The sequence below is a fragment of the Eretmochelys imbricata genome, chromosome 7 (genome assembly GCF_965152235.1).
Source record: "Eretmochelys imbricata isolate rEreImb1 chromosome 7, rEreImb1.hap1, whole genome shotgun sequence".
NCBI classification, from domain to species: Eukaryota; Metazoa; Chordata; order Testudines; family Cheloniidae; genus Eretmochelys; species Eretmochelys imbricata.
Window position 1 is genome coordinate 75,304,751 of NC_135578.1, and position 23,254 is coordinate 75,328,004.

The 23,254-nt window shown below is 39.7% G+C and overlaps 1 protein-coding gene across 1 annotated transcript in view; it reads right to left on the minus strand.

Annotated features, from left to right (window-relative positions):
• CCSER2 (coiled-coil serine rich protein 2) overlaps window positions 1-23,254 on the minus strand; it is a 131,341-nt gene that overhangs the window by 26,393 nt on the left and 81,694 nt on the right. The window contains exons 7-9 of the mRNA XM_077821506.1: window positions 11,779-11,862; window positions 7,642-7,728; window positions 3,046-3,144 (exon numbers count right to left, since the gene is read on the minus strand). Coding sequence (XP_077677632.1) covers window positions 3,046-3,144; window positions 7,642-7,728; window positions 11,779-11,862 — 270 coding nt within the window. The remainder of the gene's footprint in view (window positions 1-3,045; window positions 3,145-7,641; window positions 7,729-11,778; window positions 11,863-23,254) is intronic.

Consider the following 23,254-nt stretch of genomic DNA (forward strand, 5'->3'; position numbering starts at 1 on the left):
GAGGTCATAAAAAATGTCTAGAGAATTTATGCATAGATTCAGTACTAGAGCCTGATCTCCCTTCAAGTGAACTAGACTCAGCACAATTTACAAGCAGGCTAATTATGGGAGTGAGATCACGGGCCACTTTAGAAAGGAATTAGGAGTGAGCACTCAGGACTAAAATTTTTATGGACATGGTATAGAAAGGAACAACCTTGACGACTACAAAGCACTAACTTGTGGTTGTGATAGGAGTATGTGGAATACCGTCTCCAAAGACAACAGTCTGACAAAGTTCAGATTCAGATGCCACATGAGAAGTACTGTATGCATTAGAGGAAATATCGTGGAGTTACCCTTTCAGAAACTTGGTTATCATAGTGTCAATGAAGATTGCCCATCTACGTACCAGACTGTGGAAAGCAGACGTGGCACCCAAGCAGAGCCTGACAAAACTCAGACAGTTTTGACTGTTCCAAGTGTAGCAGCCTGCTCCAAATGGCTACAATGGGATCAAGAGATCCACTATACTAGGAAGTGGGATATGTGCTTCCAACGTCCTGAGAGTTAGAGAATGAAAAGTACTGAGCTCAGGCCAGAACTAGTAACAGCATTTTGCTCTCAATCTGCCTGAATTATCAATATATTTTGGGAGCACCAGAATTGGTGAATTTTTGATCCCAGTCCAAGAGATAATCCTCTGTCAGTGACACTGGGTTGAACCCACACTAGATTACACCCAGAAATATCTAGCACTGGTTGGCAGCAAAGCACCCCAACTAGGGGTTTCCCTCTTGCAGAACAAAATGCATGATCAAGGCCCAAAGGGACCATTCATGGTGCTAATTTTACTTTCAATTTAAGAGCTTTGCTATGACACTGCTTTTCTTTGTCACATGAAGAGTCAGCAGAGTGATGTATGGCAGTTGCTTCAATTAAAAAAACTAAACTTCCTGAGTGAGCTAGCAAGATTGGGCACCATCATAATGGCTGGGGTAACTATCATCAAGGTGCTGTCTTGACAACTTTGGATCAAATCAGAGGGAAAATAGCCCTGCAAGACAGAAACTAATCCTGCAGTGTCCACAATCCTGAATAATTGGATTGTCTCTCTGAGGACCTCAGACCAGTCCTGAGGCCTCACTGAACATTACTTCAGGTAGGAAAATAAGTGAGAAGGGAACTACTTCTAGGGGATGGTCATCCTTCATCTGCCGTAGCTGAAAATCTCAACGTGACCTGAGAAAACACAGTTATAGAAAGGAACAACCATCCCATCAGGACTATAAATCTCTAACTTTGATGGTCTCTGTGAGGACATGCTAAGGTGCCCATGCTATCACGACGGGCACAGTACACCTTCTTTAACCAACATTGCATAGGACTCAGACATACTCTGAAAAAATGGTGTCACAGATGCGCATGAAGCCACAAGGCCCTACAACACTAGGAAAAATCCCACATACTCAAGTCTGCGATATTATAGTATGTTGTCTCCTGGCTGCTATGGCATTTGTGCTCTGGCACTGTAAAGGAGTGGATTTCATCCTGACCAAAGGAGTGAAGAAGTCAGGAGATTCATAGGTGGCCTGAGAATTTTTGATTTTTCCTAATGTGTCAAATAAATGCCTCAAACGTGGACATTTGTAATGGAAATTATGTCACTGCAAAAAGCACAAGGCTTGAAGCCCACATCTCTAAGCTACTTTATCCATGCCAATGGCCACAGACAACGAAAACACACATAAAATAAAAATAATCAACCTAACAAAATTGAAACATGGAAAAACGAAGCCTTACAAGAGGGCTGGACTCCAACCTAAATACAGACTAGACATTTCCAAAAAAACAAGTTCCCAAAGGGACAGAAATATGACACACCCAGTAAGCAGAACATCAAGGATATTGATGCTTCAAGTAGTGAAGAAGTCAAAAGGAAGTGAAGGGTGGTTAAAGGTTACAGTCTCTTTTCTATCCTCAGTATTTAAAGCAAGGAAGAAGAGAGATGAATGTTGAATGTACCCCGGACACTGCTTGCTAGAGGCTTCTCAGCTTGCACACTGGCGTTGTTTGGATCCCAGTAGTGGGAATCTAAATTGGCAATTCTCAGAACTAGAAACTTTTTTTTTTTGGTAATCTTACATCAAATTCTCCCAACAACTTTTACAAATGTAAAAGTGATTCATGTCTAAGCTGTATACACTGGTGTCAGAATGAAAGCTGAGTAACTGTATTGAGCCATTTAAGAAAATTATCAGAACTATCTGAGCAGTGATTGACAAACCTGTCCTTGGGTCATATGCTGGCAGCTCACAGGGCTAGCTGGTCACATAGTGCTGCTAGCTCCTCATTTCTGGGTGTTAAGATGGCAGAATACAACATTAAGTACACTCTTCAAGTTATTGGTATAGCTGCCCCCAAAATATAATGCAGTTGGAAATGTGAGAGAAGGTTCATCCATGCAACTGCATATGGGAGGGAAGATTGTCGCTGTATTACCATAACATCCACCCTTTAAATATTTGAAAATCCATGATGCTAAACGCTCTAGTGGAATCAATGAGAAAGAGGACAACTTCTGTTACATTCATGAATTAAGTTCAGGTCAATACATTGCTACTTTTTGTCAGGACAAGTGAGCATAGAGACCCTGAAATTTACCACAAAGAAACTTGATCAAATGCGAGTACTTTGAACTATAAACGTTGTTTTTAAAGGTGTTTTAATGTGTGATCAGAGATACAGCGCCTTGGCCCAAGAGAATTAAATTGTTATTAAAATTAAAAAGAGACAGATTTTCTATTATTGCCTCATTTTATTTATTCATTAGTAAACACATGCTCTAAAAGAAAAAATATGATTGGAGACTGAACTCTTAAAAGAATGTCAAATACCTGCTGCAGAATTACAAGGATATAAAAATGCAATAATCAGTCTTACACAGCATGGAAAATCTTTAGAGCAGACAAGAGTCACATGGTGAAGTGGTATAAAGTAAGAACGAATCAGAGAATGAAACACACAAAATCTTACTTGAGAGAGAGAACGGTAAGTGTTACTCACAGAGCTTCTCCTGCAGGAGGTTTGTGTGAATTTGTCAGCATATGTGCACGCCGTCCCTTTAGGTTTTTGGCCATCTTTGTGACAGTTACACCTAGTTGCCTTAGCCCCCCATCAAAGAAAAGAAAGAAAACAATGAATGTATTACACGTTTTTTTCCAATGAAACACAATGTGAATGGTATTTTTGTAATAAGACTCAAGTTTAATGTTCAACCATTATGTGGTATGTTGCAAAGTGATGTAATGATTTTAGCTGGGGAACTTGTATTTAAAGTCCTACACAACTGGCCATCAGGAAGTTTAGACTTGAAATTAGACGAAGGTTTCTAACCATCAGAGGAGTGAAGTTCTGGAACAGCTTTCCAAGGAAGCAGTGAGGGCAAAAGACATATCCGGCTTCAAGACTAAGATTGATAAGTTTATGGAAGGGATGATACGATGGGATAGCCTAATTTTGCCAATTAATTGATCTTCGACTATTAGCGGTAGATATGCCCAACGGCCTGTAATGGAATGTTAGATCAGGTAGGATCTGAGTTATTACAGAGAATTCTTTCCTGGGTGTCTGGCTGGTGAGTCTTGCCCACATGCTCAGGGTTTAGCTGATCGCCATATTTGGGGTCGGGAAGGAATTTTCCTCCAGGGCAGATTGGCAGAGGCCTTGGGGGGTTTTCGCTTTCCTCTGCAGCGTGGGGCACGGGTCACTTGCTGGAGGATTCTCTGCACCTCAAAGTCTTTAAACCATGTTTTGAGGACTTCAGTAGCTCAGACATAGCTTTGAGGTTTGTTACAGGAGTGGGTGGGTGAGATTCTGTGGCCTGTGTTGTGCAGGAGTCAGACTAGATGATCATAATGGTTCCTTCTGACCTTAAAGTCTATGATTCTATGAATGTTTTCCCAGAGAATGCTTATAAATAATTTAGAATTGATGTTCAGGTTTTAGGTGGGGGAGTGGGTTATGCTCACTTAAATTTCTAAAAGCCTGTCTACGCAGGGCAGTTAGTACAGAGTAAGCTAGGATGTGAATTTAAAGTGCACTAACTATTCCACATTAACACGCTGCGTAGACAGTCTTAGAGCACACTGAAAGTGCCTTTGTGAGGGATAGCTTAATACAAGCTTCTACTAGCTCAGTTGCAACTGTATGAAGCTAAACTGCAGAGGTACTTTTATAGTCTACATGGAGTGTTAGTGTGGAATAGTTAGTGCACTTTAAAATTCACACCCTAGCTTACTCTGCACTAACTTCCCATGAAGATAATCCCTACATTACTATATTCAGTGCATCTTCAAATAATTATGATCACAAGATCTATTCTTCTTTAGAATACAGTTCCCGTCTACATACCAAAGTTTGTCAATTGCTGTAACAACTAGGTATACAACTCAGCAAGAAAGTAAATATGATGTGAAGGTCTACTAACTGTAGGTAAGACTGGTTTTTTTAATTTTATTTTATTCATTTGTCTTTTTGTTATTGTATTACCTGGAATTCTATGATTTAAAGTGAATAAAAATAAAAACCTAACTTTTCATTTCCCTTTCAGAGAAAGAAAGTGAATATAAGCCACGTATACATGCCAGGCCAGTTTGAATGAGTATATGTACACACATATATTTGCAAACAGAGATGGAGATAGTATCCATGTGAAAAATTGCAGAGCCATATGATAAATCAATACATCATGCACCTTTGACCACTTCCTTTTACCTCAGCCCACAAACCTCTCCCCTTGGGCCTTAGTCTAACGTCATAAACCTGTGAAAGTCTTTAAACAGCCATTAATTTCTTGCCTCACTCTAATTAACCTGCTATAGAATTATTTCTTCCTTTTCTTCAAAAGGAGAATCTTTCTCCAAAATGACATGTTCTTACTCTCTCATCTTCGAGGACAAGGCTGGTGACAAGTTTAAGATCGAACACCTTGAAATCCTTAGTGGCTAGAAATGGGAGTTTTATACCATCTGAAAGTAAAGTATTTCAGTGTAGCTGTGTGATGTTTCATGATATCAAACCGCAAAGTTGTAATAACTATATTTGGAAATGCTACAGTATTTCTATAATTTATTTACTATTTATTTACTTATACTATATAATAGTATTTACAGATTTCTATAATGTTATTAGTAATTTTTCTCCCTTGGATGCCTGAAGTTTTATTCTTATTGTAACTAAGGGGCCTGACTTTGCAGGTGAAGGAATAAGACAAATAGTCCTGATACAATTTTAAAAGCCTCCAACATTTCTAAAGAAGTTCCTCTGAAATATATGGAACGTACAGAATATGTGATAGTGTAGTATAAATTTTAATCAGTACTTGCTTGGAAAAACTTATACCATACTTTACATATATAACAATATGAAATACCTGATGGGGTGGTAAACACACATGTGCTCCTTATTTTAAGTTTATCTCAACAGGGAATTGCATTTATATGATCGTTAAAAATATAAAGGATGTATAGTCTATCAAATGCTATAGGGTTCTATAAAAACATCTCTAAAAAAGTTTCCCCATATTAAATTCTGTTAATCTTTTTTCATAAAGGGAGTGGTAGGTGGATCAGTGCCTAGCTAGCTCTTTTTTTTTTTTTTTTAACATGGGGAAGGGGAAAAAAATCTTCCACTGGTTGACAAGACGAATGCTTATACATCTCCACCCACCCATGATAGAAAAAATAAAGCCAGATTACAAAGCTTTCTGCTGTGCAATTTGTACCGAAAACTATGAAGCCCTAAATAAACTTTTAAGATGCCATCCAGAGTCAAACTTAACACATCCGTGATCTGAACTATCACGGTTAATGAGAATTAATTTGTACTTATGAAAACAAAAGCTGAAAGTGGTGATTAATACAAAATTTTCATCATTATACTCAGTCAAGGCAAGTGTTTTGGTTGCATGAGCATGGACGATTTGAAGAGTGGACAGGTGTTCACTCACTTTTTACTTACATCGCAGAAGTCTCTTCAAAAAAAAGTTCGCAACAAGCCAAGCTTCAATCCTCTCTTGAAAGTCTTCCCACCCCCTATTAAAGTATAGCTGCACCGGTCAAAAATGTCAAATCAACCAGGCTCATCAGGGGATCAAATAGCAGATTATTTACTAATTATTTAAACAAATAGCATCCAAAGCTATAGGGATACCCCCCTCACCACCCAACAATCAGCGCTGTGTAGAACAAGATAATTTGCTATAACCTGGCAATCTGTGCTGCAGTGACAGGCAAGGCAAAATCCAGAATTAGCCCAGGACAACAGTAAAAGAAAAAAATACACGTACTGAACTTTTACTAGGGAGTTGATTTTTTTTAAAAAATCATGAAGGCAATATTTACTGCCTATTTAGGAGCCATTAACTGCACCGATGGCCAAAGATTAAAAATTAGTGGTTGTCTTAATATGCTCTTTAATAAATCTATGTGGGGAAAGAACATAATTTTTCATTTTACTGATATACCTGTTCATTGCTTTAAAAAAAGCCTCAGAGAACAGTTACAACTATATTCACTTTCTGTAAGTTCAATCATGCATATAACAAATACTCTTGTTAGTTTGTGAGGCACTTTTCAATTCCAATATTAGTTGAAAAATCATTTAACAATTACTTGGCCAATCATTTTTAAAATTTTCTTTATTTAAGCTGTGTGTGTTATTAATCAGGGTTATCATCTATTACCATCCTGCACCAAAGCCATAAATAATAAATAAGGCTACATTTTAGTCACTGGTATTTTTATTTACAAGTCATGGACAGGTCACGAGTCGTAAACAAAAATTCACGGGCCTGTTACCTGTCCATGACTTTTATTAAAAATACCCACCCTGACTAATACTTGGGCAGAGGGCTGCGGGTGCTCTGGTGGGGGACAGTCCGGGGGTGCCGCGAATTCTAGGGACGGTGGCCTGGGACCCCTACTGGTGCTGGTGGAGGTGGGAGCCGGGCTGTGGCGTATGGCTTGGGACCCCCGCTGGTGCGGGGGGGAGGGGTGGGGTGGCAGGGGCTTCCTACCCAGCTTCGTGTCCCTGCAGCTTCTAGGCGGCGGAGGCAGGGGCCAGGTCAGCGGCTCCAATGCTCCCGCCACGAGCGCCGGCTGCCGCAGCTCCCATTGGCCAGGAACCACAACCAATAGGAGCTGCGGGCGCAGGCAGCGCAGAGACCTCCTGCCCCTCTGCTGCCTAGGAGCTGCAGGAGGGCCATGCCAGTGGGAGCTGGGGAGCCGAGGTAAGTGCCACCCCGCACTCCCCAACCCCCTGTCCCTAGCCCCTTCCCACATACCCAAATTTCTGCTGCTGGCCCAGGGGCTGCCAGGCTCGGGCAGTACAGATTGCAAACCAAACAGCCTCTTTGCAGTCACTGCAGAAGTCACAGAGGTCACGGAAAGTCATGGAATCTGTTACTTCCGTGACCTCTATGACAGACTTGCAGCCTTAATAATAAACATCTTTGTGATCTTGAAAGTATAAAACATCAAAGTCAAAAATCTAGCCCACTTAAAAGTCTTCAGGAGAACTACTATACAAATATATGCTCTGCAATGCATACATGTCTATTATCCAAATGTTTTCATGAGCAAAATGTATAGTTATGCTTACAAGCTGATGCTCTAATCGTTTGATTGTTTCATCTTTTTTCTTCAGATCTTCTTTAAGCTGAGTGATCTCATTTAGCAGATCTTCAGTCTGACATATGAAGTAATAGAAAAATAGGCAACATGAAGTTTTCTCCATGGGGCTAGACAACACTATCTAATTTAACATCTCCCCAGGATATAGTAAATCAAATGCTCCTGAAGCACCAGCAGGAAAATAGGTATTAATCATAATAAATTCTTCCTAAAATATATGTTAGGCTCTGCTTTTATCTCATTGTCCACATGCTGACATGGGCTATATGTACATATGCTGAAAGTACAGCTAAAAACAGTGGGGAAACTTGGCTGAACTGATACAGGGTTGAGCAAACACACTGTCTACTGTTAAATTTTTAATGTACGCTAGTTCCAATAAAAGTATTTTAAGCTCCTTTTTATTCACAATGGCTTTATGATCTTTCAAAATTACATAAGCTATTGAGAAAAAACTCATCACTGAGAATTACTGCATATTTATAACCCTGTTTAACAATAAGTAGCAATACTATAAGTTGTGTGAATTGCAATTTGAAAATTGTCACATGAAAGTAGACTAATAGAATAGAATGAAAATAACAAAATTAATCACATTTTATAAAAAATTTGCAAACAAGGATAATTATTTCTTGCATTGTACAGAAAGCCCTGTTGAGCTGAATTTTAACTTGGATCAAACAGGAGACGTAAGACTTGAAGAGAAAAATGTTTATGCAAAGTTTTCAACGATTTTTAACCTTGACAGCTATGAAATTATTTTGAGTTTTCTTAACATCTTTTGCTTTCTGTGGCATTTTTAAGTATTTATCAGTGAATTAATCACGAATTAATCAGCTACACACAAGGCATTGTGGGGGCATATTTTCAGTTAACATTTGCATAGGATTTCAGTTTAGTAAAGACTGCTTTTATCTGCTGCGTTAGGATGAAACACTTAGACTCAAAGATCTCCTATGGTAATGCAAACCACACGCAGCTACCCATTAAAGAAGATTTAAAAGTCACAAGAACTGAATCTCAATTAAACCTGGTTTAGTTTTGAAAACAGAAGGCAATAGTTTCTTTTTCTAGGAATTATTCATGTTTCAAGACAACATTTCTGAAAGACCTGAGATAGTACAAGCAGCGTAACTAGCTCAAAAGAGGACCACAGTACAAGGAGCAGAAATACAATTACATTGCACAGAGTGCCTGAAACATAAGTATTTTAGGTCCCAATCTTGCTGTTGGCTTGTGTAGGTGTCTCCTTGCATCGATGCTGATCCCTACTGACTTAAATGAAACTCCACAAAGGAGCAAGAGTCCGTCTGTGCAGAGCCAGCTATTGGACTATTTTCTAAAATGCAGGTCTTTTCCAATACATAGCCAAATCTAAGAAATAGTCCTCTAATTTTGTTTGTTTCCTATTTCTGGTCCATTTTTTAAAAAAAATCCTTTACTATCAGTTTCTTGCAGCTGCAGCCTATAGATACTGGTGGATTTTATATCAATTTTAAGTGAAACATACTCAAATACTACAGTGATGGATAACACTATAAAAGATTTTTTTTTTTTTTATAAAGCAGCACCCAAAACACATACCAGATCAACCCGAATCGAAAAGGAAAACCAGATCTATTTTGGGCCACTCAACTTTGTCAGTGTCCCTTTTAAATATCATAGAATCATAGAATATCAGGGTTGGAAGGGACCTCAGGAGGTCATCTAGTCCAACCCCCTGCTCAAAGCAGGACCGATCCCCAATTAAATCATCCCAGCCAGGGCTTTGTCAAGCCTGACCTTAAAAACTTCTAAGGACGGAGATTCCACCACCTCCCTAGGTAACGCATTCCAGTGTTTCACCACCCTCCTAGTGAAAAAGGTTTTCCTAATATCCAACCTAAATCACCCCCACTGCAACTTGAGACCATTACTCCTTGTTCTGTCATCTGCTACCACGGAGAACTGTCTAGAGCCATCCTCTTTGGAACACCCTTTCAGGTAGTTGAAAGCAGCTATCAAATCCCCCCTTATTCTTCTCTTCCGTAGACTAAACAATCCCAGTTCCCTCAGCCTCTCCTCATCAGTCATGTGTTACAGTCCCCTAATCATTTGTTGCCCTCCGCTGGACTCTTTCCAATTTTTCGAAATCCTTCTTGTAGTGTGGGGCCCAAAACTGGACACAGTACTCCAGATGAGGCCTCACCAGTGTCGAATAGAGGGGAACGATCACGTCCCTCGATCTGCTGGCAATGCCCCTACTTATACATCCCAAAATGCCATTGGCCTTCTTGGCAACAAGGGCACACTGTTGACTCATATCCAACTTCTCGTCCACTGTCACCCCTCGGTCCTTTTCTGCAGAACTGCTGCCTAGCCATTCAGTCCCTAGTCTGTAGCGGTGCATTGGATTCTTCCATGCTAAGTGCAGGACCCTGCACTTGTCCTTGTTGAACCTCATCAGATTTCTTTTGGCCCAATCCTCCAATTTGTCTAGGTCCCTCTGTATCCTATCCCTACCCTCCAGCGTATCTACCTCTCCTCCCAGTTTAGTGTCATCTGCAAACTTGCTGAGGGTGCAATCCACACCATCCTCCAGATCATTTATGAAGATATTGAACAAAACCGGCCCCAGGACCGACCCTTAGGGCACTCCACTTGATACCTGCTGCCAACTAGACATGGAGCCATTGATCACTACCTGTTGAGCCCGACAATCTAGCCAGTTTTCTATCCACCTTATAGTCCATTCATCCAGCCCATACTTCTTTAACTTGCTGGCAAGAATACTGTGGGAGACAGTGTCAAAAGCTTTGCTAAAGTGAAGGAACAGCACATCCACTGCTTTCCCTTCATCCACAGAGCCAGTTATCTCGTCATAGAAGGCAATTAGATTAGTCAGGCATGACTTGCCCTTGGTGAATCCATGCTGACTGTTCCTGATCACTTTTCTCTCCTCTAAGTGCTTCAGAATTGATTCCTTGAGGACCTGCTCCATGATTTTTCCAGGGACTGAGGTGAGGCTGACTAGCCCATGTCAAACAGTTGACAAGAAGGTGTGAGTAATGTTACTCACACCTTCTTGTCAACTGTTTGACATGGGCCATCCTGATTAACATATAAAAGTTTTTTTTCTCCTGCTGATAATAGCCCACCTTAATCGATTACTCGTTAGAGTTGGTATGGCAACCCCCATTTTTTCATGTTCTCTGTGTGTGTATATATCTATATCTATATCTAGCTACCTACTGTATTTTCCACAACATGCATCTAACGAAGTGGGCTTTAGCCCACAAAAGCTTATGCTCAAATAAATTTGTTAGTCTCTCAGGTGCCACAAGTACTCCTCATTCTTTTTAATTACACTGTGATCATACTTGAAAATAAAATAGTGTTCTATTTTACAGAAGTAATGAAAACTTGGCAATGAGACTACAATTTAGCACTCATTAAAATGCTTGTGGAGAAGTGGAGAGATGGCCATATTTGGGGAAGATCCTCTGGTGGTGTAAATTGTCATAGTTTCTAAGGACTGGCTCCTTCCTGTGAACATTATGGGACAAAAAGAGCAGCAAATGCTTAGGATAAATACAATCTATAAAATTAAAACCAAGAACTTCACATGCCATTATTGTAACATGTCCACTGCAAATATGAAAAGGCATATTTTTCTCAATAATTAACTTGTGTGTCAATTTGCACTCTGTTTTAAAGTTTCAAGCAGGCCATTTTACTTGAACAAACTTTAGATGCTATAAAAACAGGTCAACAGCTTTTGGGGTTTGTTTGTTTTGAAGTGTAGGAACCAAGGTGTAACAAAATACTACACAAGAAATTGTAAAATATATACTGTGTACCTTATTTGCAAGATATACTGCCATATGCGAGAATATAATTTGTCCATTTGTGGCGTAGCTATTTAAGAACTAAAGAGGTAATTTATTACAACATCAAAGAATGTATTACCTCACTGAGCTGATAGGACAATTATAAATATAAGAACTGTTTCTCACCTCAGCTTTATACTGGCTTATTTGATCTGGAAGTGCTAACTTTACAATTATATACAATACTGACAGAAACAAAGTTATGCTATTCTGCAATACAATCAATGTCAATTTACCTTATATATAGGCTCAACATCCTGTGGTTCTGGGCTTGATGGTATTGAGAGTGGGATGTCCTGAAGAGAGACATTCTCATCATTCTGCCAGAGAAAAGGAAAGAAACAAAGGCCCATTCTGTTTATTTGCTGAATAGCTAGTTCCCAAAGTCAGGTTCAGACACCAAAGTATAAAAATTGTGAGCCTTGCCATTATATTAAGAGAGTTGAGATTAACTTTTTTGATACCACTTAAGAAGTCATGCAATGAACAAGAATCAAGAGCTACATTTCAAAACTAAAACAAGCTTTATTTAAAAAAAAAAAAAAAAAGTGAAACCCCTAACATGCTTTTTTAGATCACATTCATGACATTCTTCCTTGCACCACCATTTGCATTGCATTTCCACTATTCTTACAAAGCAAAATAAATTGCAATTATGCAGTTTTGGAACAAAATGTATTTTTAATGCTGTGACACTGTACTTATATTTACTATTGTACTGTTTAGCTAATACCATCTCTTCACTTACAATTCGTGCCTTATAGAAGGATGGTCTGTCAAAACATCTCTAATAGTAGTAACAGTGAACCACATACATGTGCTATAACTTAGAACAAGAAACCTGGTCCCCAATGGTTCCAAATACCTGTTCAGAAAAATTAGTGAGAGGGACACAGTGGAGTGGTGGACCAAAGAGCCCTGAAATAGTGTACCTTGTTATTGAAAACCAGGCTACATTTGCAATGTTTCACTTTTCAGAATCCCATGCATCTGTCTCTATTTAAGAGTTGCAATAATTAGGAAAAAATATAACATGTCTGACCAATATTAAAATGTGACTCACACCTAAGTTATACTAAAATAGTTCTTACCTCAACTGGGGATTATTTCTTAAACTTAAATATTTTTGCTTGTTAATAGGTTGACTAATACAGAACGAATCCACAACTATCAGACCCTAATTTTTTTTTAAATCAGCCCAATATGGTGCAGAGTGAGAGAGCACATTTTATTTTTAGCACTGCATTCTGAAATTAAGCACAGTCAGTACAACTACAAAGATCCTGAAAAGATGACAAAAGATAATTGCATGACTGCTTCCTGAAGCATTTAAACAGCCATGACAAACAGCTGATAATGTGAAATGCTCTGTACCAGTGATACTCAGTCTTAAAAAGCCAGTTATGTCAAAGAATAAATCAGACAAAATCATTGGAGAGAGAGTCTCATGTCATGTTACCACATTTGTATTACGTTTCATATGTTGCCTCAAATCACTACACAACACCACAACACAAACATTACAATGCAACACACTATTTTAAGGTTCTTCAAGGCTTCACTCCTGCTCCCATGCTATAGAGAAAAAGGGTTCTCTTTCTGCCTAGCTCATTAGCTTCTGAAAGGGAAGGGGATTATTTGTGGTTGCTATCCTGGTCACTTGGAAGGATGAAGACTGATCCTGTTTCTCGATATTTGCTCAGTGATCCCCACATGCCTCAGATAGCATTTGGAGAACTCATATGATCTGCATTTCCTTCAATCTGCTTGTAACCAGGCAAAACAAAGAGTTCTGGTCACACTACTAGATTTCATGAGTGCAAATGTACCTCTATAGCCACAGACTGATTAAACAAACCGAATGGATCTTACTAAAATAATTACCATGGATATGCATGTTTTTCCCCGTAATGTGAATTACTTCCCATAGAATTTTGCTATTAAATTACACAGAGCACTTGTCACTGAATGAAGAGAGGTCTTCAGATGCTTTTATAAAAATTAGCAAAAAAGTTACATGGAAGAAATTACAATGTAGTTTGAACTGGTAAAGTATTTTTATGAGATTCTCCTTTACATGTTTGCTTCTCCATTTGCCAGTATCCACTGGCAGCAGCAGCAGCCATACATCACAACCCTCAGCATCCTTAAACACCATGTAGAAATTACCACATATTTTTTGTAAAAAATGGTTTTGTTATAATAAAGTTTAAATTGAATTTACACTTGCAGGATACAACCCTGCTCCTTACAATGACCTCTCGTCTGCTCTTTTTACTGTCTGACTATTGATCCTCAAGAGGGTCAAATTTCATTTCAGCTTTTCTTACTGAAGGCTTTTGACCACTTGGTGGAGACTGTAATTTATCTTAAACCTCACAGGGCATATAGAGTGCCGTTCACTTCACCAGCTGCTGCTAGTTCTTCTGTGCAGCTTGTCACCTGTGCAATATGCTCATATGGGCAGATAATGGTCCACTTTGATTAAGATATTTGTAGGATGATTTTTAAAGGAATAAGGTACTGCTAGGCCTCAGTAAGAAGCAAGCAGTACCTGGTGGATTTCATTACACGGCAAATGCCTTTTAAATGTTATGTTAAATGGTTATGCCTTTCCCCGTAGTTATATGCAGTTAGGAAAAAGGGTACACAAAGAAACATGTATCAGTTTATGCATGGGAAATGAAAACTATTATAGAAAATTCAGTGTACAATTTAAAATTAATTTGCGTACATTTTAAAAAAGACTGTCAAAGGGGCCTCGAATAATTCTTGTCACCCGCACATGCAGACAACTAAAGAGGAATTCTAGTTAAAACTACTGACTTCATTACAAAAGGAATTAACGTGCATAGGATATGTCACATCAGCAACAAAAGGTTTGTATGTGTTATAGTCTTTTTAAGCCCTATCATACACTTTTATATTTTCAGAATCAAAGCAAAATGCAAGTTCATTTTCATTGCTCTTCCCATGATTAGATGAGTCACTTCCAATGCTTACAGTACACAGGTCTAACAATATACGTCCACTGGAACCTCAGCACCCTATTCTGCACAATAATGACTACAAATACAGTTATTTTAGAAGGAGTTCACTGTTTTCCTGCTTCCCTCTTTCTTTTCAGCTGTATTGCCAACATGAAAAGTTTAGCACCAGAAGGAGCACCATTTTCCCTATGTAAAGAAAGGGAGCTTCAAACAGGATTAGCAAGAATAACTACAACTAGCTATTAAGACATACTAGATTTTGACTGGGTAGATATAATATGTCGTCATGTGTCACCTTTTGGGAAATTTGAATAACTGAATGTAAACCTTTATTTTCAGAAATATGTAATAATGCATAAAATGAAGCTGTTCTCTTATGAGGTCATGTAACATTGGACCTACGTTTAGTAAGTCAACCACCAACATATCAAACAGCAACACGCATACATACATACATAAGTTCTTTATTCAACTGACATTTTCTAAATAACTGGAATATTTTATTACTTATCGAGGAATATCAAAAGGTTAAATATATATTTTTCTAGTAGATGTGTGTAAATATAATTAGGCTAGTCACATTTGTGCCTAATGTAGCTACTCAATAAAACATTTCTTTGCAATGAGGACCGCTTCAGTACAATTTGATGTAAATCCAAAGAAACTCGAAAACAAATACTTTCCAAATATGCCTAATTTGAATTTTACATAATAAAATCAGCAGCAGCACAAGACAATTTTACCTAATTTCCTTAATTGAAAGTTGATGCTGGAAAGTGGTGCTGTTAGAGAAAACAGAAAATTAATCCAATACTATTTGTAACTATTTTCTAATTAATTTAAAACGCGTGATAAACAGCTTATAAATCTCCATTCCCAGTAGTCCTATTATGATTACTTCTGACATTTATTCAAGTTTAGACAAGGAAACACACTAATTGTGTTTCTGTTCTACACATTGGAATGTCTCACATTTAATTAGCCACGCAGAAAACTGAAAACTGAACCTATAATACAGAAACTGTTTCTACACAGCCTACAAATGATATTGATTGCATTGATATTTAAACCAAGCAATCTCTGTTTTGACAAAAGATCGATCATTGCTGCTTTATATCCACATCCTTCTGTTTAAGGATTGTCCTTTTCTGTTGGCTGTGACTACCAGTAATCCGAGACACTCGTTTTCCATACATATTTTCAATTTAATTATTTTTGTTGGGATTTTTCTCTTCCAATTTGTTTTACTGGACTTTTACGTCCTGACTCAATAAGGTACTTAAGCATCTGGCTAACTTTTAGGAGCCCCGTTGCAGTCAACTGGACTACTCATGTGCTTAAAGTTAGGTATGTATTAAAGTACCTTGCTGAAACCAGAGCCTCAGAGCTGAAATCAGAAGTGGTCCCAAGTAAGTCATGACACTTGGAAAAGTATCCACACATCTTATCTATAGCGATAAAATCATAATACATGTGCTCTCCCCCTCCTTCTTCCTACTGGAAAAACTAACACAGTTAAAAGACAAAAGGCTGCCCCCCCACTCACTCCTCTTAATTGCTACATTTCTGAAGAGCAACATCCATATTTTCATAAATAACTTTTGCCACTTTACGTGCAATGTGTTTATTTTGTACAACAGTACAAGTTTGGTGACAACAGAGTAAGACTCAAAAGGCACAGCTCTTTTACAGTGCCCTGGGATTAAATCTAAGCAGTCACTTCTCATCAGTTTAAATTAAGAATTGAGCTGACTTCCATTTTGCAATCACAATGGCTATTACTTAGAGTGGCACTTGAATTTATTCATGACATTTTTATTTCAGTTTTAAAGTGGAATATGAAGCAGTGAGTCTACAACCCACACAGAAAGTTAATTTCATTCCAAAGAAATCTGCATTTTTGTTAAGGGTCACATTACAGATCAGCTGATTTTATTGTCTTAGAATGGCGTTAATGAATGTTATGGGTTTAATTTTAAATGCTATACACCAAGATATAATACTTAACAGCTCTTTGTTTCAGAAATTTAAATGTTCTCTAATGCAACTTACGTCACTCTAAATGATTTAGTGTACTTTTACAATATATTTGAAGTATATATAACAAATATTGAAGTGCTGATTTAAAATTTTCAAGCCTGCATCTGTAATTGTCACATCTATACTTTAGGGTGGGAAGAAGTATTTAATATAAAATATTGGTGGTTAATAACAGAGTGCTTTACCTGCCTCTAATTCTGATTTCCCCTAAGATGCCATAAAAACCCCATTTGACTAAAACTGTGCAGGTCACATCCCTGAATAGGCACGAAGACACAATAAGTAAGATCTGGCCTCAGATTTCTTTTTTGGACTATAATTTTTTAGAGAGAGAAGGTGGGTGAGGTAATATCTTTTATTGGACCAACTTCTCTTGGTGAGACACACAAGCTTTCCCCATTTGATATTGAAAATATTACCATTCAATTTACTTGACACATGTAACAGTGTGCCTTCTGCTGTTTCATTTAGTTTGGTGCTTGATATATAATTTTTTACTTTTTTTTTAATATGCATCTACACTGTGAAGCAATACATTTGGTAAGAGAGGAAAAAGTACTTTAAAAACATTTACACTGTTATTCCATTCCTTTCAAAAAGAAAAAAAAGTAAAATCTCTAAGAGACCAGAAGAGTTAAAAGACAGACGTCGTCGTCCTCATAATAACCCATCATAAATTAATAGATCTCAGAGTCCATACCAATTACCACCTTAGTCAGGTAAACTAATCATTACACCTTAGGGATTCTCTGCAAAAATCTGATTATACTAATTAAAATACAGTATTGAAATTTGCAGTTTGTACAGAGATTGAAAATGTTTGTCAGTTTCCTGCTCTTGTATGAGGCTAAGCTTTTGAAGCTTTCAGCAGAGAAAGGCAAATATAGGGCTAAGGTAAAATCTAACTACCATAATTTGCATTAGTTTCACTTGGACCATTTACCCATTTTCTCTTTGCAGCCTACAAAACTAGAGGAGATCTATTCATTAAGGTTCCAATTCAGCAAATCAATGGGACTAGTCCCACGCTTAAGTATCTTGCTGAATCAGAACCTCAGACTGCTAGAGAATAATGAGGCTATTTGGTATCATCAGTTAAAATCAAGAATTCTTTGGAAAGCATACCATACCTAAATACATTACTATTCCTCTAAACTTTGCAATTTACCAATCACAGAAGTCTTGTACTCCACTAAAATAAACAAACAAACTAGTGACTTCAGTTTAAGTTTTTAATTTATTTTTTACTAAAATTTCATCTTACTTGTTGATAGAAATAATAGTGGTTGAATTCAAATTGATGTCACTGTATACTTAACAATTGACCAAATAAAGTATATCTCAAATCTCAATTTCCTGTTCTTTAGCGTGACATATTTAGTTATTTATACATGCAGTGCACTCCATTTATAAAAATCAACTCAATATAGTCATTAAAACCACTGGGACAAAGTCATTCCTATACTAACTAAAATACTCTGCTAGTAAGAATCTACTGGGACAGATGTGATTCTTATAAAAGGAGTGTCTGTTTGTTTGTTTCAGGGAAGCCTGAACAACAGAGCAGCACACAGCAGGAGTTTGTCTGGGAGTTCGCCTGGGGTGAGCCCAGTGAGGCTTACATCTTGCCAGCTTCTCTGAGGAAGCTCAGAGTAGGAAGGTGATATGGAGGGGGGGTGTTCAGCTATTGTGACCTGCACTGGATGTGCCATGTTTGTCTTCCACAGGACAGAAGCGACTTTGTCTGTACAAAGTGCAAGCTAGTATCCATATTGGAAGAGAAGATTGAAGGTCTGGAGCAACAGATATCGACCCTGCGTTGCATACGAGAATCTGAGGATTTCCTGGACAAAAGTCAGGATATGCTTCTATGGGCACAAAGCTCTAAAGATTTAGAGCAGGTTGCACAGCGGAGCCAAGAAGCCAGTGAAGAAGCTTGGCAACATGTGACCTCCAGAAGAAGAAGGGGGAATGTCCGGGTACCAGCAATGCAGACACAGGTAAGTAACCGTTTTCATGTTCTCTCCACAGGTACCATTGCAGAGAGTGGACCAGATGATACGTCTGGGGGGAGAAAGCGGAAGGAGACTCCGCTGGTTGGAAGGCATGAGATGCGATGTCCTGAGGTTGGGGGTTCCATGACCACCACTCCCAAGAGAAGGAGGCGGGTGGTGGTGGTCGGGGACTCTCTCCTCAGGGGGACTGAGTCATCTATCTGCCGCCCTGACCGGGAAAACAGAGAAGTCTGCTGCTTGCCAGGGGCTAAGATTTGCGATGTGACGGAGAGACTGCCGAGACTCATCAAGCCCTCGGATCGCTACCCCTTCCTGCTTCTCCACGTGGGCACCAATGATACTGCCAAGAATGACCTTGAGCGGATCACTGCGGACTACGTGGCTCTGGGAAGAAGGATAAAAGAGTTTGAGGCGCAAGTGGTGTTCTCGTCCATCCTCCCCATGGAAGGAAAAGGCCGGGGTAGGGACCGTTGAATCATGGAAGTCAACGAATGGCTATGCAGGTGGTGTCGGAGAGAAGGCTTTGGATTCTTTGACCATGGGATGGTGTTCCATGACGGAGGAGTGCTGGGCAGAGACGGGCTCCACCTAACGAAGAGAGGGAAGAGCATCTTTGCGAGCAGGCTGGCCAACCTAGTGAGGAGGGCTTTAAACTAGGTTCACCGGGGGAAGGAGACCAAAGCCCTGAGGTAAGTGGGCAAGCAGGATACCGGGAGGAAGCACAGGCAGGAACGTCTGTGAAGGGAGGGCTCCTACCTCATACTGAGAATGAGGGGCGATCAGCAGTTATCTCAAGTGCCTATATACAAATGCACAAAGCCTTAGAAACAAGCAGGGAGAACTGGAGGTCCTGGTGAAGGCAAGGAATTATGACGTGATTGGAATAACAGAGACTTGGTGGGACAACTCACATGACTGGAGTACTGTCATGGATGGTTATAAACTGTTCAGGAAGGACAGGCAGGGCAGAAAAGGTGGGGGAGTAGCACTGTATGTAAGGGAGCAGTATGACTGCTCAGAGCTCCGGTATGAAACTGCAGAAAAACCTGAGTGTCTCTGGATTAAGTTTAGAAGTGTGAGCAACAAGAATGATGTCGTGGTGGGAGTCTGCTATAGACCACCGGACCAGGGGGATGAGGTGGATGAGGCTTTCTTCCGGCAACTCGCAGAAGCTACTAGATCGCAGTCCCTGGTTCTCATGGGCAACTTTAATCATCCTGATATCTGCTGGGAGAGCACTACAGTGGTGCACAGACAATCCAGGAAGTTTTTGGAAAATGTAGGGGACAATTTCCTGGTGCAAGTGCTGGAGGAGCCAACTAGGGGGAGACCTTTTCTTGACCTGCTGCTCACAAACCGGGAAGAATTAGTAGGGGAAGCAAAAGTGGATGGGAATCTGGGAGGCAGTGACCATGAGTTGGTCGAGTTCAGGATCCTGACACAGGGAAGAAAGGTAAGCAGCAGAATACGGACCCTGGACTTCAGGAAAGCAGACTTCGACTCCCTCAGGGAATTGATGGGTAGGATCCCCTGGGGGAATAACATGAGGGGGAAAGGAGTCCAGGAGAGCTGTCTGTAATTCAGAGAATCCCTATTGAGGTTACAGGGACAAACCATCCCGATGTGTCGAAAGAATAGTAAATATGGCAGGTGATCAGCTTGGCTTAACACTGAAATCCTTGCGGATCTTAAACATAAAAAAGAAGCTTACAAGAAGTGGAAGATTGGACAAATGACCAAGGAAGAGTATAAAAATGTTGTTTGGGCATGTAGGAATGAAATCAGGAGGGCCAAATCGCACCTGGAGCTGCAGCTAGCAAGAGATGTTAAGAGTAACAAGAAGGGTTTCTTCAGGTATGTTGGCAACAAGAAGAAAGCCAAGGAAAGTGTGGGCCCCTTACTGAATGAGGGAGGCAACCTAGTGACAGAGGATGTGGAAAAAGCTAATGTACTCAATGCTTTTTTTGCCTCTGTCATCACGAACAAGGTCAGCTCCCAGACTGCTGCGCTGGGCAACACAGCATGGGGAGTAGGCGGCCAGCCCTCTGTGGAGAAAGAAGTGTTTAGGGACTATTTACAAAAGCTGGACGTGCACAAGTCCATGGGGCCCGATGCGTTGCATGCGAGAGTGCTAAAGGAGTTGGTGGCTGTGATTGCAGAGCCATTGGCCATTATCTTTGAAAACTCACGGCGATCGGGGGAAGTCCTGGACGACTGGAAAAAGGCTAATGTAGTGCCCATCTTTAAAAAAGGGAAGGAGGAGGATCCTGGGAACTACAGGCCAGTCAGCCTCACCTCAGTCCCTGGAAAAATCATGGAGCAGGTCCTCAAGGAATCAATCCTGAAGCACTTAGAGGAGAGGAAAGTGATCAGGAACAGCCAGCATGGATTCACCAAGGGAAGGTCATGCCTGACTAATCTAATCGCCTTCTATGATGAGATTACTGGTTCTGTGGATGAAGGGAAAGCAGTGGATGTATTGTTTCTTGACTTTAGCAAAGCTTTTGACACGGTCTCCCACAGTATTCTTGTCAGTAAGTTAAAGAAGTATGGGCTGGATGAATGGACTATAAGGTGGATAGAAAGTTGGCTAGATTGTCGGGCTCAACGGGTAGTGATCAATGGCTCCATGTCTAGATGGTAGCCAGTATCAAGTGGAGTGCCCCAAGGGTTGGTCCTGGGGCCGGTTTTGTTCAATATCTTCATAAATGATCTGGAGGATGGTGTGGATTGCACTCTCAGCAAATTTGCGGATGATACTAAACTACGAGGAGTCGTAGATACAGTGGCAGGTAGGGATAGGATACAGAGGGACCTAGACAAATTGGAGGATTGGGCCAAAAGAAATCTGATGAGGTTCAACAAGGACAAGTGCAGGGTCCTGCACTTAGCATGGAAGAATCCAATGCACCGCTACAGACTAGGGACCGAATGGCTAGGCAGCAGTTCTGTGGAAAAGGACCGAGGGGTGACAGTGGACGAGAAGCTGGATATGAGTCAACAGTGTGCCCTTGTTGCCAAGAAGGCCAATGGCATTTTGGGATGTATAAGTAGGGGCATAGCCAGCAGATCGAGGGACGTGATCATTCCCCTCTGTTCGACATTGGTGAGGCCTCATCTGGAGTACTGTGTCCAGTTTTGGGCCCCACACTACAAGAAGGATGTGGAAAAACTGGAGAGAGTCCAGTGAAGGGCAACAAAAATGATTAGGGGTCTGGAATACATGACTTATGAGGAGAGGCTTAGGGAACTGGGATTGTTTAGTCTGTGGAAGAGAAGAATGAGGGGGGATTTGATAGCTGCTTTCAACTACCTGAGAGGTGGTTCCAAAGAGGATGGTTCTAGACTATTCTCAATGGTAGAAAATGACAGGACAAGGAGTAATGGTCTCAAGTTGCAGTGGGGGAGGTTTAGGTTGGATATTAGGAAAAACTTTTTCACTAGGAGGGTGGTGAAACACTGGAATGCGTTACCTAGGGAGGTGGTAGAATCTCCTTCCTTAGAAGTTTTTAAGGTCAGGCTTGACAAAGCCCTGGCTGGGATGATTTAGTTGGGGATTGGTCCTGCTTTGAGCAGCAGGTTGGACTAGATGACCTCCTGAGGTCCCTTCCAACCCTGATATTCTATGATTTTATTTAGAAATACATCACACTCATGGAAAGAATGGGGCCAATTAAATCAGGCTAAAAAAAAAAATCTTACCTCCAACTAGGATGAGTTCTGTCCAAGATCACACTGTGAAAATGAATTAAGGTAAACTGCATTTTGTTTGGATGAGTCACCATTAATGAGAATCCAAATAACTACCTCATCCATTAACACCTTAAAAGCTAACAGTAAAAACACACCAACAAAACCTACATCTATATGTTTCTCACAACACCAAATCGCAAGTAGAACTGAATAAAGATACTTATACTGTTTATATATAAAACTTTCATGAAAAATGTTTCATAATGTATTCGAGAATAAAATATTTTAAGACAATTGTTTTGGTCTTTTAGCTCCTTTGTTATTAATGCTGTCTGTACTGTGATCTTTCATGCATATTAATCAGTGAATGAAGGTAAAAATCTGCCACTCCTGGGTTACATATTTTCTCATAACAAACCTATAAGTTTCCATACAAACAAGAATATGCATCCAAACAAAAAAAAAACTAGCACCAACATCACATCTGAGTTCTCTCGTCCAAGAGTTGAGAAGTGGAATAGCCTGTAGCATTTTATGGATCTAACTAGCCCAAAGTACCATGCCTTTTAATTTGTTAGGAGTAGGCTTCATAGTTCAAATGATGGGGTTTTAAGACTGTTGCAGTCATGCAACAATAAAAAAAACCAATACTTCTCAATAAAAGCAGGATTTCATATTACTGTTATTTCTGATAGATTGTTTTAAAAGAAATTTCAGATCTCCGTTATACATCATAAAGTAGTTAAAATAGGGCTCAAACCCATTTTCCCTTTTCCAGCTTCTAATTTTCTAAAGTTATTTGTTTGCTTATTTTAAGTCTTTTCAGTATAAATGGAAGGGCCAGTATAAACTGTAATTTCTAACACAATTATAAAATATTGCCTTCAAATAGCAGAGAATAGCAGTTATGTTGTGTGCAATCAGTAGTGAAGTTGATATGCTCTGCTATTACCCAAAGTAGCAGTTATTTAACA